The 14,317-nt window shown below is 44.5% G+C and overlaps 1 protein-coding gene across 9 annotated transcripts in view; it reads left to right on the top strand.

The window, feature by feature from the left end:
- DROSHA (drosha ribonuclease III) overlaps window positions 1-14,317 on the top strand; it is a 105,999-nt gene that overhangs the window by 70,811 nt on the left and 20,871 nt on the right. For all 9 annotated transcript variants that reach the window (XM_053914067.1, XM_053914062.1, XM_071219754.1 and 6 more), the window contains 5 exons: window positions 493-592; window positions 4,037-4,139; window positions 6,341-6,411; window positions 11,722-11,766; window positions 13,267-13,424. In XM_053914067.1, the coding sequence (XP_053770042.1) occupies window positions 493-592; window positions 4,037-4,139; window positions 6,341-6,411; window positions 11,722-11,766; window positions 13,267-13,424 (477 nt within the window). The remainder of the gene's footprint in view (window positions 1-492; window positions 593-4,036; window positions 4,140-6,340; window positions 6,412-11,721; window positions 11,767-13,266; window positions 13,425-14,317) is intronic.

Here is a 14,317-nt window from a genome sequence, read left to right as displayed (position 1 = left end):
CCACACTTTCCTAGGCAGCCCCTTCAGGCTCGTGCTTACAGCACCGCCAGCCACAGGTGCCCCCCTCTCTTCTGATCCTGGCCCTGTCTGTCCTCGTCAAGAATACGCCTCCACTGCTGCCCTGCTTGGGGCTTCCCAGGCTCCTCTTCAGGGGCCGCTCGAAGTCCAATCCAAGAAAAGTATTTGTTTCCAGGCCCAGTTTGTATCAGATAGGTTTGCTCTGAGCAATGTGTGACAGATTGCTCAGACTTCAGAGAAGCCTTTCAACAGAAATAAATGTGGAAATATGAGGGAATGGTGCCGCTTGGGCTTTGGCACATTCAGCTGCACTGTGCTTTCTGTTTAACTTTCAGACATTTTCAGTCAGACGCTTCTGTTCAGCTCAGCTCAGCTGGTACTGTTGCGTAGGTCCTTTGTGCCGGCCTGTTTCTGTGACTCAGAGCCGCAGGCACGGTGTTGCGATGCATATTTACTTACGTGCTTTTTCTGCAGTGTCCACTTGTACTATTTGTTTCCGAGTCTGGAAGAAGGAGGATTGGCGACTTACCGCACTGCCATTGTTCAGAACCAACACCTGGCCATGCTAGCGAAGGTACGTCCAGCACCTGAAGCACTTGCAGGAAACCCGACGCTCTCCTGCAGTCCACGCACGGGTTGCATTTGAATAAGCGCCTCTTCAGCCAGTGTGTGTTAAGGGCTTAATATTTTAAAGACCAGGAAAGATTCTCTTTGAGGGGTTTTGAGGATTCAGCCTTGTTAGTTCGGTTACCTTTGTGAGTTTCCCAGCAGCTAATGAACTCCAGGGCGAGGGAACTTGGTAAGAGAAGGGAAATTTGACAGATGTGCATTAACAGAGTTATGCATCTGGGGAGAAGGAACATGAGAGCAGAAACAAAAAATGATTTTTTTTTGTATTTTCCTTTGTGTAATATTTCTGTATTACATGTTTTTAATTTATTTTAACAAGCAGAATTTAACAAGATTGGAATGGAATACACCAGGCCATTTGTATTCATAGGAGGTACTTTACAGATCTTTGAGAATTCCCCCCAAATTACGAATCTCATTAATTAAGATTGAGGGTTTAAGCGGTCCAGTAGCCACACTGACTTGGCGGAGTGACCGACAGAACCTTTGACTGGGTTTAGACTCACGGTAGGCGTATTACCTACACATGCTCATTTGACGTTCCTGCCTCTGGTGGTGTCGTCTTACCGTGAATCATGGCAGACAGAACACCAGCCCTTGCCTTGGCCCTTGGGATCCGGTCCACACCCCTCCCTCCTCTTACAGACTGGGGGCCATGGCAAGTCGTCGTTTCCTCCAGGCCTCTGCTTTCTCATCTGTACAATGGAGACGGCCTTGGCATCTGCCACGCAGAGTTGCTGTGCGAACTACAGGACGTTGTCATTTGAGTTAATGATTCGGTTTATAAAGGGCTTGGCACAACGCCTGTTCATCACAGTAATCCCCAAACCTGTAAATGAGTTAGAAGGAATTAGCTGCTTTCATTGCTGCTACCGCTGCCCCCACTATAAATCCTTACATTGTCTAGGCCTGTGGATGTGTTCCACGGCAGGGTGGACTGTGGCTCTTAATCCCCCAGCCCTGATGATCCACTGAGAAAGCTTTTGCGAATTTTCCTTGATTTGTGTCTCAAGTAATTTTTATTGTTTTTAAAAATTTTTGATAATAACTGTTGGAATTTGATAGAAATCACTATGTAAAACCTACTCTCTGACTGACTCCTTAATTTGATCTTGCCAAGGCATCAATTACATTTAGAATGTGGTTAATCTTATCCCATGGTTTTTGTGTTAGCAAGAGTGTGTCGCTGTGTTTTATGCAGCAGCAGCAGCAGCAGTGGTAGGCTTTGACCCAGCTTCAGTGGCATTCAGGGATGGAAATGATGATGCCTTAATGAAAAATCATAGGCAACAGAGATGCCAGCTTGGTTTTAGCAGCCTCACAACGAATAAAATTCTATAACTCTAAGTAAAACAGCTTCAGTGTTTAGTTGATTAAATTGTCAAGCTGCTTCCTGGTAGTCCACATAAATGTCCCCTGGAAATATATGTTCATAAATAGATTGTCAACCTCCTGCCCACCTCCCCCCCCCCCACCCATTGTTCTCTTTCTAGTTTCAGATACAATGGAATTATATAATTTTTCCCCCCCGAAAAGTTTTAGGGAGGATATTTACAAAGCGTGGGAGATTGCTACAGCATGGACTGAGGTGAAATGTAACACTTTGGGTGCTTTACAAAGCCTTGAGTTGTGAGGGGGGTGGCGGGTTTCTCCCTTCAGGGGTTTCTGTACAATCTTCCTCCACACCAGCATCCAGCATTCCCGTCGCACTTCACACCTGTCTGCCCCAGCAGGAGGCAGTGGCGGTCATGCTCTGCTTCTGTCTAGACCAGTGGTTCCTAACCATTCGGGAGGAGAGAACTTGATGGAGGGTTGCTGACCCCTTGGAGAATGTAGGGAAAGCTCGAAGTTAACTCTTTAGGCAAATGAACATGTTAACACACGCACAATTGAACATCACTCTTCTTTTTAAAAGTTTCCGTGATGCCTACATGAAAAAATGAGGGCATGGAGCAGGGGTTATGCGGCATTGGAAGATTCACAGTGCTCCAAAATGGTTGTTTATGATATAAAATACTGCTTGCAGTCTACTCTCATGCAGGGCTCCAGAGACAGCGTGCGACTGGCGGTGCCCAGTGCAGGTGTGAGGCAGATGACATTTACGTACTCTACTATAAACTCTTGGACTTGGGGGTCAATTTTTAAGAGGTGTTTTCTGCTCTTGCGTTTGTGGTAGCCAAAACTCTCATTTGATATTTTATGCTTATGAATTCCTAGCAATACCAAATATTGATAACATGTGTGTCTTGTTTTTATTGTCTCTGTCTTTCCCCAATATAAATGGATATGGATATTTTTAGCATACATACTGAGATATACGAAATCTGAGTATCTTTTATCTGAGACTCATATTGTCCTAGATTGCTCATTGACTTGTGTCTTTTTCCATATTACATGGCATGTTATTGCTTAGTAAGTTTCTTTTGAATTGAATAACATGGTAATGGAAACAGTGTAAGTGCATACTTGTGCAATGTGGCATCTCCTTTTATGGAAAGAATTATGATTTCTATTAATTCAGGCTCAGGAGTTTTATTTAAAAAATACATTCTCTGTCTAGTTCTAGAAGGACTTGTATTGATGTGTATATTATAATACAGTAGGATAAGAAATAAGTAGGTACTGAACTCAAAGTAAAGGGAAAATATGGATAAGACAGTAAAATGAAGCCAGAGGTAAGGTTAGTATACTCAGACGTATTCATAAGTGCTGCACAATTTCTAGGTCTGGGCCGCAAATTTGGCCGTAAACTTTTCTGAGGCCAAATAAAAAAGGAAACATAATTCATTACAAACAATATTCCCAGAGCCCTTAAAATAAGGCATCCTGTTGTTGAGATCTCATTGAGCCTTCAGAAAGGTGAGTGTGGAGATCTCATGGAGGGGACAAAGTACAAAGATACAGAGACACCCCCCAAATCCTTACCAAATTCAAAAGGAAGGACTTAGAGCTATAAGGCATTTTGAAGTCTTCTGAGGGCCCCCACGTACTCTCCCACAGAAAAGTCTGTTCTGTATGGTACCAACATTATCAGTACTGCAGAACTCTGGAATCCAACAGGTTAACTTTGGGTTGGGTCTGTGTCTCCCTGGACATACTGGGTGAACCCAAGCCTCATGGTCTTAGCAAAGTCTTATTCCAGCCTGGGCTACTACTTGGTCTGAACTTGGAATGGACTTCATAGAAGCCTGCTTGGGGAAGAGTCAAGGTTTGTCAGAGCTGAACCATATGGAAGGATTCCTCATGAATAGTAGACTAAACTTTCTTAATATATGTGTTGACATAGCTAGTTGATTTGTAACCATAACTCTTTACCTTTAGGAGTTATGGAGTTATTGCAGTTAGGATTTTGCCAAACACTTTCTTTTTGTTATTTTGAATTTTCTAGAAACTTGAACTGGATCGATTTATGCTTTATGCCCATGGACCTGACCTTTGTAGAGAATCAGACCTTCGCCATGCAATGGCTAATTGTTTCGAAGCATTAATAGGTAATTTCTTTTTTATAATCTCTTTTTTTGCATGTCTAAAATTCTGGGTGGGGACTTGGGAGAGGATGACTTGTCCCTAAAGCACCTGAGGTCCCTGGCAAAATCCCCGCCTCGCGGCACGCAGCGTTCACACTTCCTCTGGGGCAGAGTCGCATGCTCCCGTCCCAGTGCCTGAAGTCGCCGGGTGCCGTGCACACGTGGGGATATGCGTGCTGAACGGGGCCTAAGTGAATTAACATGGATTGGATCACTTTCCGGATTTGACTCAGAATCCCATCCCTAAATGGTTGCTGGTGAGGCCTTGATGTTGTTTGAGATCGCATTTTAAACAGTTTACAAGATTTTTTTGATTTAAACATCTTGAAAACATGACATTTTTTAAACCTCAGGGCTTGAGTCTATATAGCTGTTATTTATTCTCTCGAAGCAAGACTGATGCAGACACTTCACTTCCTCAGTGTTGTTGCTGTTGGTACAGGAAAGCCACGAACATTAATTAGCTAGTGACTGCAAGTGTGCTTTACAATGAAATGTTACAGTAGATTGACAGTTCTTTGATTTTTTTTTTTAGGTGAATGATTGAGTACATTTTATTTTTCAAAGGCCTTTGTACTTCCTTATCAATTTTGCCCTCTTCCTTTGAACGTGAATATAAAAGCTTCCCATTATAGTTTGATGCTGATGACGGTAGCAAGGGAATGTTCAATAATTATCCAGTCTGTTCACAGCTCTGTCTTTTTTCCCCACAAACATGTCATATTTTCAGCGTTTGTCACATGGAATTACTGCTCTCTGCACACATCATCTCTGACAGTTAGGGTTGCAGTGGGCTGCAGAGCCGGGCGGACGTGATTCCGTCCCCCTCGCATCGTTTCTCAGCTCTGTGTCTTCACCGAGTTGCTGAGTCTCTCTGAGCTTCAGTTTCCATATCAGTGGCATGGAGGGCGTATTACTTAGCATCCAGAGTCATTGGAAGGATGTTAATAAGCCATCCTGGCAGCAACCAGTGCGGAGCAAAGGTGCATTTACCCTACTCCGAATCACCACTATGAGCCTAAGTCCTGAAATTCTGTGTTAACTCCTCTTACTGAGGCTCCCGGCAAGTGCACGATGTGAGAACGCTCGGCACAGTGCCTAGGGCCGAAGGGCCCCCAAACCTACCACTTCAAAATCTATTCCCAATGCCAGACAGGTATTTGGACGCTTACTCTTTAATGATCTGGAGATTTTTTTTTTCCCCCAACAGGCTAAAACCATGCTGTATCATTCTGGCAACTCTGGTTTTCACACACTGTACTCTTCCAGTTAGGGGCAGACGGAGAGCGAGATTGAATCAGATACTGATTTACGATCCTTGTTAAAATAAGCAGGGGTGGTGGTCCCAGGTCTCCAAAGATGTTGGCTTCTGCCCCATTCAGTTTCCTTGGCAGCAGAGTCACTTAGATGCAAGCCCCATCCTCGCTGCCCCTCCGTCATCTCCTTGAGATTGGAGACCCAGCCCGGGGTCTGGCCTACTGCTGCCGCTGTTGTTACTGCAAATATTGATAGATGATACCTGTATTTGGTCACCAAAAGCTCTAGTGATTAAGTGCCTTAATATTTTATATGAAAATGGCCTTTCTGAAGGCAGATATAAAAATATGATTGCAAGAACATGATTACCCTGCTCCAGAGTTATTGGATATGCAAGTAAAATGTTGCTGTAGTACTTACTGGTTATAACTAATAGCAAACATGTGTACAGTGCTTAATTATTTAAAAATTTTTAAATAATTATTTCAAATTAAAGGTAAAGTTGGTCCTGATTTTTATTTGTAGAAACCTTCATTGGTCTGAACTCAGGTTTTATCTGTGGTCTTAACCATAGACTGTAAATATAGAAAATAAAACATACCATTTTTGTCAAGTCAGGTATTTGTGCACAGTAAGTTGTATACCCATTGCTTATATGATAGTTCATATTTGTCCTCTTTTACTTACAATATTATATTAGATTTCAGTACATCGCATTTTGTATTTCAGTCTTATTTATAATACAAAACATAACCAAAACTGCAAAAAGTGCTACCTTTAAACAGGTGCTTCTGATCTTGTTGGTAATGTCTGGGAGTGGGTTCTGGCTTGTCTGTTTTTTACTGGGATGTGATTTTCTCTGAATATTAATGCAGCCTTCCTGTGGGCCTGCTCTTCCTCTCACGTAGGAGCGGTGTACTTGGAGGGAAGCCTGGAGGAAGCCAAACAGTTATTTGGACGCTTACTCTTTAACGACCCGGTATTTATCTCGACTCATTTGGTTCTCGGTTACACGTCATTACAGACGGTTTTCTACCAGCTAGTCTTTGTGTTTTAAAGAGAGTGTAGGAGAGCAGGTGCACCAAAAATAGCTCCTCCGGCTCTGTTGCAGATGGGAGAGGTCTGTGGACATTCACACAAGGAGCTTGTCTCCTACTGTCTTCCCTCCCAGTCGCTTGTGAATGGAATGTGAATACAAATAGAGTAGGGCTTTGCCTTATTTTGAAGTATCTCGGAGTTAATTATGATTTTTCTGTTTTATCGTCATGGGGTACCTACCCCATGCAGGCTTAGTTGAAGCTCTAGCCTCTTGGCTTCTCCTTTTAGGATTTGTTTTTATGTAAATTAAGCAGACTAGATAAATGTGTATTTAAGAAAGTCAGTCCATAGGGAGCTTCTGGTAGGGTCATGAATACAGAGTATGGAAGTGCTTTTTTTAAAAAGGCAAATTATAGTTTAAGAAAAAATGATAGATTCCGAAATAGTTTCTGTTGTTACTAAAGTATTAAGCTATGAATGTTGCTAGAGCTACCTTTTTAATCCTGCATGTAATAGAGTACACTGGATGCTTTTTGTACCAAAACAAGTCAATTTAACATTTAAAGGGAGAGGCAGCTCTGTATTCCAAATTGAAATGTCATTATAATTGAATGAAATAGCCCTCACGGAACAATAAAGAACATAGGAAGCCAGTGCTTTAAGCTTTTGTGCAACCTTCAGCTTAAGTGGCTGTCAGATGTTATTACTGTGTTACTTAGGGTAGCTCAAAAACAAGAGTCAATAGTTTTGAAATACGGGACCTGAAGGATATTCATGCCTGGGGGTGCGATTTTTTAAAAGTCTGTTTTTATAGATATGTGATGATTTTATATGTTTGAATTTCCTCCTGACGGGGTATTATCTGCAGATGTTCCTGTCCCCCGATTTGTCCTGTGCCCATAAACACGTGTACATCTTGATTTATGTCCGCAGCAGATGGCATGTGTTTTAAGTCCTTTTCTCACATCTGAAAATATCTTTGTTCTTGCCTTTCTCCTTTGTTGGCAATTTCAGTAACCTCTTTACTTTGTTTCCTTCTTGCAGCCTTGCCTCTGTGCGCCCCTACACCTTGACCTTGTCCCCTCCCCTACCTGTTCTCTACCTCCTCTCCCATCTTATCTGTACTCCCCATCCACTCCGCCCCTGTTCTCCTGAGTTAAATGCAGCCTTACACCTTGTGTTCTTAATTGCATCACTTTTTGTTTAGATTCTTTTCTCTCTTTAAACTGCTTCTCTCCCACTCGTCTACTTAGCAAGTTTATCTTCTATTTCCAGTACTGAGTGCAATGCTGGGATGTGCAGTATTTAATAAATACTTGTTAAAGGAATGAAGTGAATAAATGACTGAATGAAAAAGCGGAGTCTGAACATTGTATTACAAGTGGCAGAGCTGCGATGCAGCAGTCATTTGAGTGTGCCTTTCCTGAAACGACGCAGGGCTTAGCGAGGGCAGGCTTTCCACTTCATCGTGTTCCAGTGTGCTCGCCCGGACATCCTAACTCATCTGACATCTGCATATTGGTTTACATCTATTAGTCGTTAGCATGTGAGAGACGTTGGCGAACCTTTGTACTTTTTTTTGAGTAATGGTATTGTGAAAGTCTAATCAGCCCAGCACAGCCAGGGACAGACCTGTAAGCCAACAAAGAATTATTGACTCCACGCAGGGAGGGAGGGCGGGCACTCCAAGAGGGAAGCGGCTGTTCTTGCGAGCAGGGGCTGGTGCTGACTGATGCTGACCAGGGCCGGGGATCTGTTCTGGGTTGGTTGCCTTGTCTGAGGCTGGGTTAGAAGCAGGAAGGGATTAATTTGGGGCTGGGCGCTGTCAGGAGCTGAGGGCAGTTTAGCAATCGAGTGTCTCCAGTGATCTTTGTTTAGGGGTAAGACGAGGTGAAGCCAGTCGGAGGGCAGCGCTGGCAGGAAGGCGGTAACCCCCAAAGAGGGGCCGCCTGGCAGTTTACAGCTGCTGCCCGACCTCGAGGGGACCCTGGTTTCCCAGTGACCTTGCAGCCGGCTTCATCCGTGTCGTTCTCCCAGCCCTGTGATAGCCGGGCCCTTTTCTCTTTCTCAGCCTGAACTGGCTTGTACTCTCAGCCCCAGAGAGCCCGTGTCGGTTCTGTGTTCCCGGCTTGTGTACCCATCGCGTGCGCCCAGTACATTCAGGGCCACTGTGCCAATTGGATCACCCCAAGGGCCCCCTGAGGACGAGAAGGGGCCATGACTGTGAAAACTTTCCTGTTCTCCCACTCCCCATCCTTTTTTTGTTTTTACATATCTGTCCCTGCATCTAGAAACTGGAAAAAGTGTCTTCAAATTGCCACCGGGCAGGGTCATGCAGGTGTTTCATAAATACCACTTCGCCTCAAAACGGGCTTCTCCTTTATTTTTACGATCTAAACCAGAATCCTTAGGATTTTTTTTTATCCCGAAGCCTTTTTCCCCCTGCCCCCACTCAGTGGCGAACTCCTGTCGGCTCTGTGCCTCACGCCGCTTGAGCTGGTTCCCCCTGGCCCTTCTGCTGCTGTACCGCGTGCCCTCCCTGCCGCCTGCCCGCCTGAATGTGGAGCTGGTGGCCGTTCCCCCCATTCCAGTCATCATCCCTGCGGCGTGTCGCGCCGCCTTCTTTTTAATGCACAGATTTGATGCGGGTCTTTCTGGCCTCAGATCTTTGATTTCTTCACTGCCCGCCACAGGCTGTACTGCACACTGCACAACACGGCATCTAACAGTGCTCGTAATTCGACTCCCACCGGTTTTTCCCATCTCCCTTCTCATTACTCCCTCTGTGCCAGTCTAGGAATTACCTTTTTATTTAATTTAAAAGTTTTTTAAAGAGCAGTTTTATGTGCACAGTAAAATTGAGAGGAAGGCTCCACATTTACCGTGTAGTCTTTGCCCCCACACAGGCACAGCCTCCCCCATGTTTTCAAGATCCCCGACCACGGTGGCACATTTGTTAAGAGTCCATGAACGCCGGCCCACACAATGCCGCAGACCCCGCAGTTCACGTCCGGGTTCGCTCGCGGTGTGGCACATCCCGTGGGCTCGGACAGGTGTGCAACGGCACAGCTCTGAGACCCTCTGTGCTCTGCCACTTGCCCTTCTGTGCCTGAGTGCTTTCAGACTTGTTTGTGTATTTATGGCGCCCTGTTTTTAGTTCTCTCGCTCTGCTATTTCCTTAATTTCTCAGGTGCTTCTGAATACATCTGAAGAGTCAGCTTCTCTTAAAGCGCTGTCTGACACCCCCAGCCAGCGTTTCCCTAGCACTTAGTGTATGTCACTATTACAGAACTTATCAGAGTTTATTAAATTGTACTTACTTGCCTTTATTCTTCACACTAGGCTTCTTTGAGGACAGGGATAGTGTCTGCTCATCTTGGTAAGCTAATACATAACAGGTATTCAATAAAAATGTGCGCGGACAAATGTCCCAAGAGTCAGTGAACATTTTCCATAAGAGCAAACTGAAGGTGGAAGCTTTGCCTAGAAGCGAATGCAGGGCAGAACAGTCTAGGTCCTGTCCAGGAACTTTTCTCCGACACCGAGGTGCAGCAGGGCCTTACGGCCACGTGCAGGGCACAAGAAGGAGGCGGACGCAGTTGAAAGGGTCTCCTCGCGAGTCATACATTGAGCTCTTACCCCAAGGTGGGTGGCAGCAGACATCACAGGAGAGGTCACAGTGTTTGTGAGTGTAAAACACACGGGAGAGAGATGGATCAGGGAGTCCCTGAGAACTTTGAGCCTTGGAGATTGGAGTTGGTTGGAAGAGATAGCCACTTACTGTTAATGTCCGCAGTGTTAATAGTAGTGTTTTCCGTGTACCAGCACTGGTTTAGCGCTTCGAGTTCCTGCTCATCGAGGCATCAGAGGACGCTTCGCAGTAGGTACTGTGATTAGCTTTTCTCATGCTCGAGGAAAGGGAGGCTCAGAGAGGGGACGTGACTGCCACTGTACTCCTGGTTTAAGGAAAGGTGAGAAGTTATTATTTGGTCACTTGGGTGTGAGGTAAAAGATGCTCATTAAGGCACGGAGAATTAGGACTTGGGGCTTGAATGAGAGGTCCAAACTGCGGCAGAGATGAGCAAGTCCTCCAGATGGAGGCTATAGCTCAAGTAGTGGGAGTGGGGAGCTCTCCAGAGGGGCAGGTAGTGAAGAGGTCAGGACAGAGGCTGAAGTCTGGTAGGTGTTCCTTTGGGTGCAGGAGGAAGAAAAAGTATTGAGAGAACAAGAGAAAGTCGCAAGAAGGGAGTGACATTCGGTGTAATTCATGCCACAGAGAATTCAAGGGAAAGGTTGTTCAGTTGGTTAAGAGAAGTCCTTGAAAATGCTTTAAAAGAACAGCTTGGTATTTAAGCACTTTTTAAATATTGGCCAGTAAAAACACCACCTAAGTGTGTTTCATTAAGATGCAAGTCACATGAGAGTGTCAGGCATTTCATCTCCCTTCGTTACTGTGTGTCCCCAGTGGTGGTGCATTTTTCTCTGCTTCTCCCTACCCCTGCATTTAACAAATATTTTTCTTCTTTAAGAAAAAAAAAACTCTTGTTATTTATTTCAAAAACCTAGCATCAGGGCCAGAAAGTCGATTCCTTTGGAGGCCCCCTAGGGTATAAAACTGAGGGAGAAACACTTTAATCCACAGGAAGTTCCAATTATAACTGCCTTTAGATTTAACTCAATGGATAAAATAATGCACTGGACTTCTCTATAAAATTCACTCCCTCCCATTTTTTAAGCAAACATTTGTAGTGACTCCCAGTAAAAAGTGCGGGCTTATTGCTCTAAGAGTTTAGGGACTAGGTATGGGATGTTTTCACTCCCCTTAAAACAGCTCATGATAATGAATGGGTGCCTGAAGTGAAGGACGTCTGAGATGAGTTTTAGTTACAAAGGCACAGCTGATGCGCATTTCTGGGGAATGGTAAACTGAAAAATATGATTAAAGCCGCAACTTGATCCATTGTATTAGGTTAAGCAAATGTGTAACTTAGTTTTAGAAGGTGTCTTTGACTCCTGGGGCCGGGGGTGGCTCTCTTCCTCCCCAGCTTAATAGGCTAATTAGAGTCACTATAGGCAGTTTGAGTGGTGAGTACACTTTAAAAAAAATTAGTTTGCTAGCACTATTGAATTTGCAATAAGTGGAGTCAGCATCTGAAATAGTTCCGTATTTCACATAATGGCATTTTATTTAGTACTCTAGAGCGTGTTAAATGGCTCCCTTGAGCATTAAAGGCACCACTCCATTTTCCAGGACCTGCGCGAAGTCTGGCTCAATTACCCTCTCCACCCGCTGCAGGTGAGTGTGGCCTCGGGCTGCAGTGCGCTGGAGCTCCTGGCATTGGTGCTGCTTTAGTTTGCCTTCTCTCCCCTCCTGCTGTTTTCCTTAGATTCCCTTCAGTAGCATTATGACTGTGAGCTGGGTGTTCGAACGGGAGAAGTTTGGCACAAGGAGTAAAAGGATCCCATACGGTGCATCTCTGTGGTCTGGGTGGGGCGGGACCAGGGCGTCTTCCTTACACGGCAGGAAGCACTGTGTGTGTGGGTGCAGTGTGGTCCCTCCTCTTCTCCCAGGAAGCGGTGTTCAAAGCTTGTGTTGACTCTAGGATGTCCACCTGGCCGCTCTTACAGAGAAACTGGGGAAGCGAGTCTGGGCTCGTTGGGAGGTGGAACAAATACTGAATTAGCGTTGCTAAATGGTAACCTGATTTGGACCTTAGAAACCGAAGACTTTGACTCAGATTTCATGAAACGTATTACACATGAAAACTTCAGTGCAGTGTGATAACTTTTCAGTCAAGAGTTTAGCTCTTAAAAGGTCTACACGTGGTGATATCCTTTTCCCCAGTTGGTTTAAAAATTCTTACTGTTCTTTGCTCTTATTTCTATTTTACCTTGGAAATATACATACGTGTGTATATATGTATACATATACACTCATATGTACATATTGTTATATACATATATATGTTATATGTAATCAGAATAATCGCTAGTGACTGAACTCTTTCATGAGAGGCCTTATAGTAATAAATGGCATTAATTCAATGCACTTTAGGAATATTTTATTAATATAAAATGGCCCACAGTTGTTAGAAATGATTATTTCAATTACTCTTTTTATATTTGTTCTCTGCCAGTTGTTAAAGGCTCATTAGTATGTTGAGCACCTGCCTAATGGTACAATACTCTCCATTGCAAGCTGAATCCAGTTTCAATGATGCTCATTTGCCAAACTGGGTTGGTCCCTAGCAGACATGCGCAGCTGTCAAGTTACTGTAATGCAGTGCTTCTGAAGGGCAGCCCGCAGACCCGCAGCATCTGCGTCACCAGGGGACTTAGCAGGAAGGCCAGTCCTTGGTCCTTACTCCAGACACACAGAATCAGAAGCTCGGGGGCCAGGGCCTGGCCCTGTGCGTTTACCAAGCCCTGCAAGGGTTCTGACGGACACTGACGTTCCAGAACCGCGGCATTACCTGAGATACATGTTCTCCACCAGCAGATCTTCAGCTTGCCTCTTCTCGGACAGCTAGTACAGTACTCGGGGTTTTGAACAATCTGTGTACAGCACTTGGCCTTGAAATTTGATAGAAGATTGGAAAATATTATTTGAACCTTCCTTAAATACTAGGTTTGTTTGCCATTCTAAGGGATGAGAAAGAAGCTTCCATGTTTCATTGGCCTTTGAGAAATTGCCACCCATGGTAGAAGGAATTTATAAAACACTATCCTAGAATTGATAATTGCTCTTGTAACCAAGAACTGTACAAGATTTTTATTTATTTCCCTTTTCCTCTAGCTACAAGAGCCGAATACTGACCGACAACTTATTGAGACTTCTCCAGTTCTACAGAAACTCACTGAGTTTGAAGAAGCCATTGGAGTGATGTTTACTCACGTTCGGCTTCTGGCAAGAGCATTCACACTGCGAACTGTGGGGTTTAACCATCTGACCCTGTGAGTTTAAAAGTACCCACATAGTCCCATAGCGACCCTTCAAACGGGCGGGCCCAAATCTTTGCTGTGTGCCCGTCAAGGGGATTGGGATTTCAGACGTATTCCTAGGCAATCGCGAGATGGGTGGTAGCCAGGCGCTGGCCAGGGGCTGTGCTCCAACCCATTTCGTTTTGGTTTCATTATCATGCATCTGATTTCTTCATAAACTGTAAGAAAAGTGTAGGAAGTAGAAACTTTTTCTGTGAAGGGACAGATACCAAACATTTGGGGCTTTACAGGCCATGTGGTTGGTCTCTGTCGCAGTGACTTGATTCTGCCATCGTAGCGTGAAAGTAGCCGTAGACACCATGTAAATGCACAGACACGTCTGGGCCCCAGTTAAACTTCGTTTCCAGAAGCAGCCATGGGCTGAGGTTGGCCCTCCGACCCCCAACTCTAGATGAGCGATTTGCAGATGAGCTCCCATAATAATGAAGAAAATAAATAACCAGAATGCGGTTTCTCTGCATGCTGTTTTTTATTCAGTTTTTGGCTTCCTTCCCTCAAATCAAATATTCACAAGTATTTCTCTACACTGTAAACATTAAAGAATCTCGTCTTAGTTTTTTTTAGTGTTCTTAAGCTAGATTCCAGATTTGATTAATGGGGTATATACAGGGGTGGGCAAAAGTTGTTCGCAGGAGAAAATGCAAGTTAATAAATAATAGTACAAGAATAAACCCTGTTTTGAGTACCCACGGCTACTTCTGCCCACCCTGTATTTCAATAGAGAAGTACAGATGTGGCAAGGAAAACCCTTGGACCTTCTTGCTTTGTTCTGTCTGCGTGGAGCCCGTGTGTCGGGTTGCTGTCCGCTCTGCACGTTTTCTGTGAGCGGGCACTCCTCCGCCTCT

The sequence above is a fragment of the Desmodus rotundus genome, chromosome 1 (genome assembly GCF_022682495.2).
Source record: "Desmodus rotundus isolate HL8 chromosome 1, HLdesRot8A.1, whole genome shotgun sequence".
Lineage (NCBI taxonomy): Eukaryota > Metazoa > Chordata > Mammalia > Chiroptera > Phyllostomidae > Desmodus > Desmodus rotundus.
This window is presented reverse-complemented; position numbering and strand designations above follow the sequence as displayed.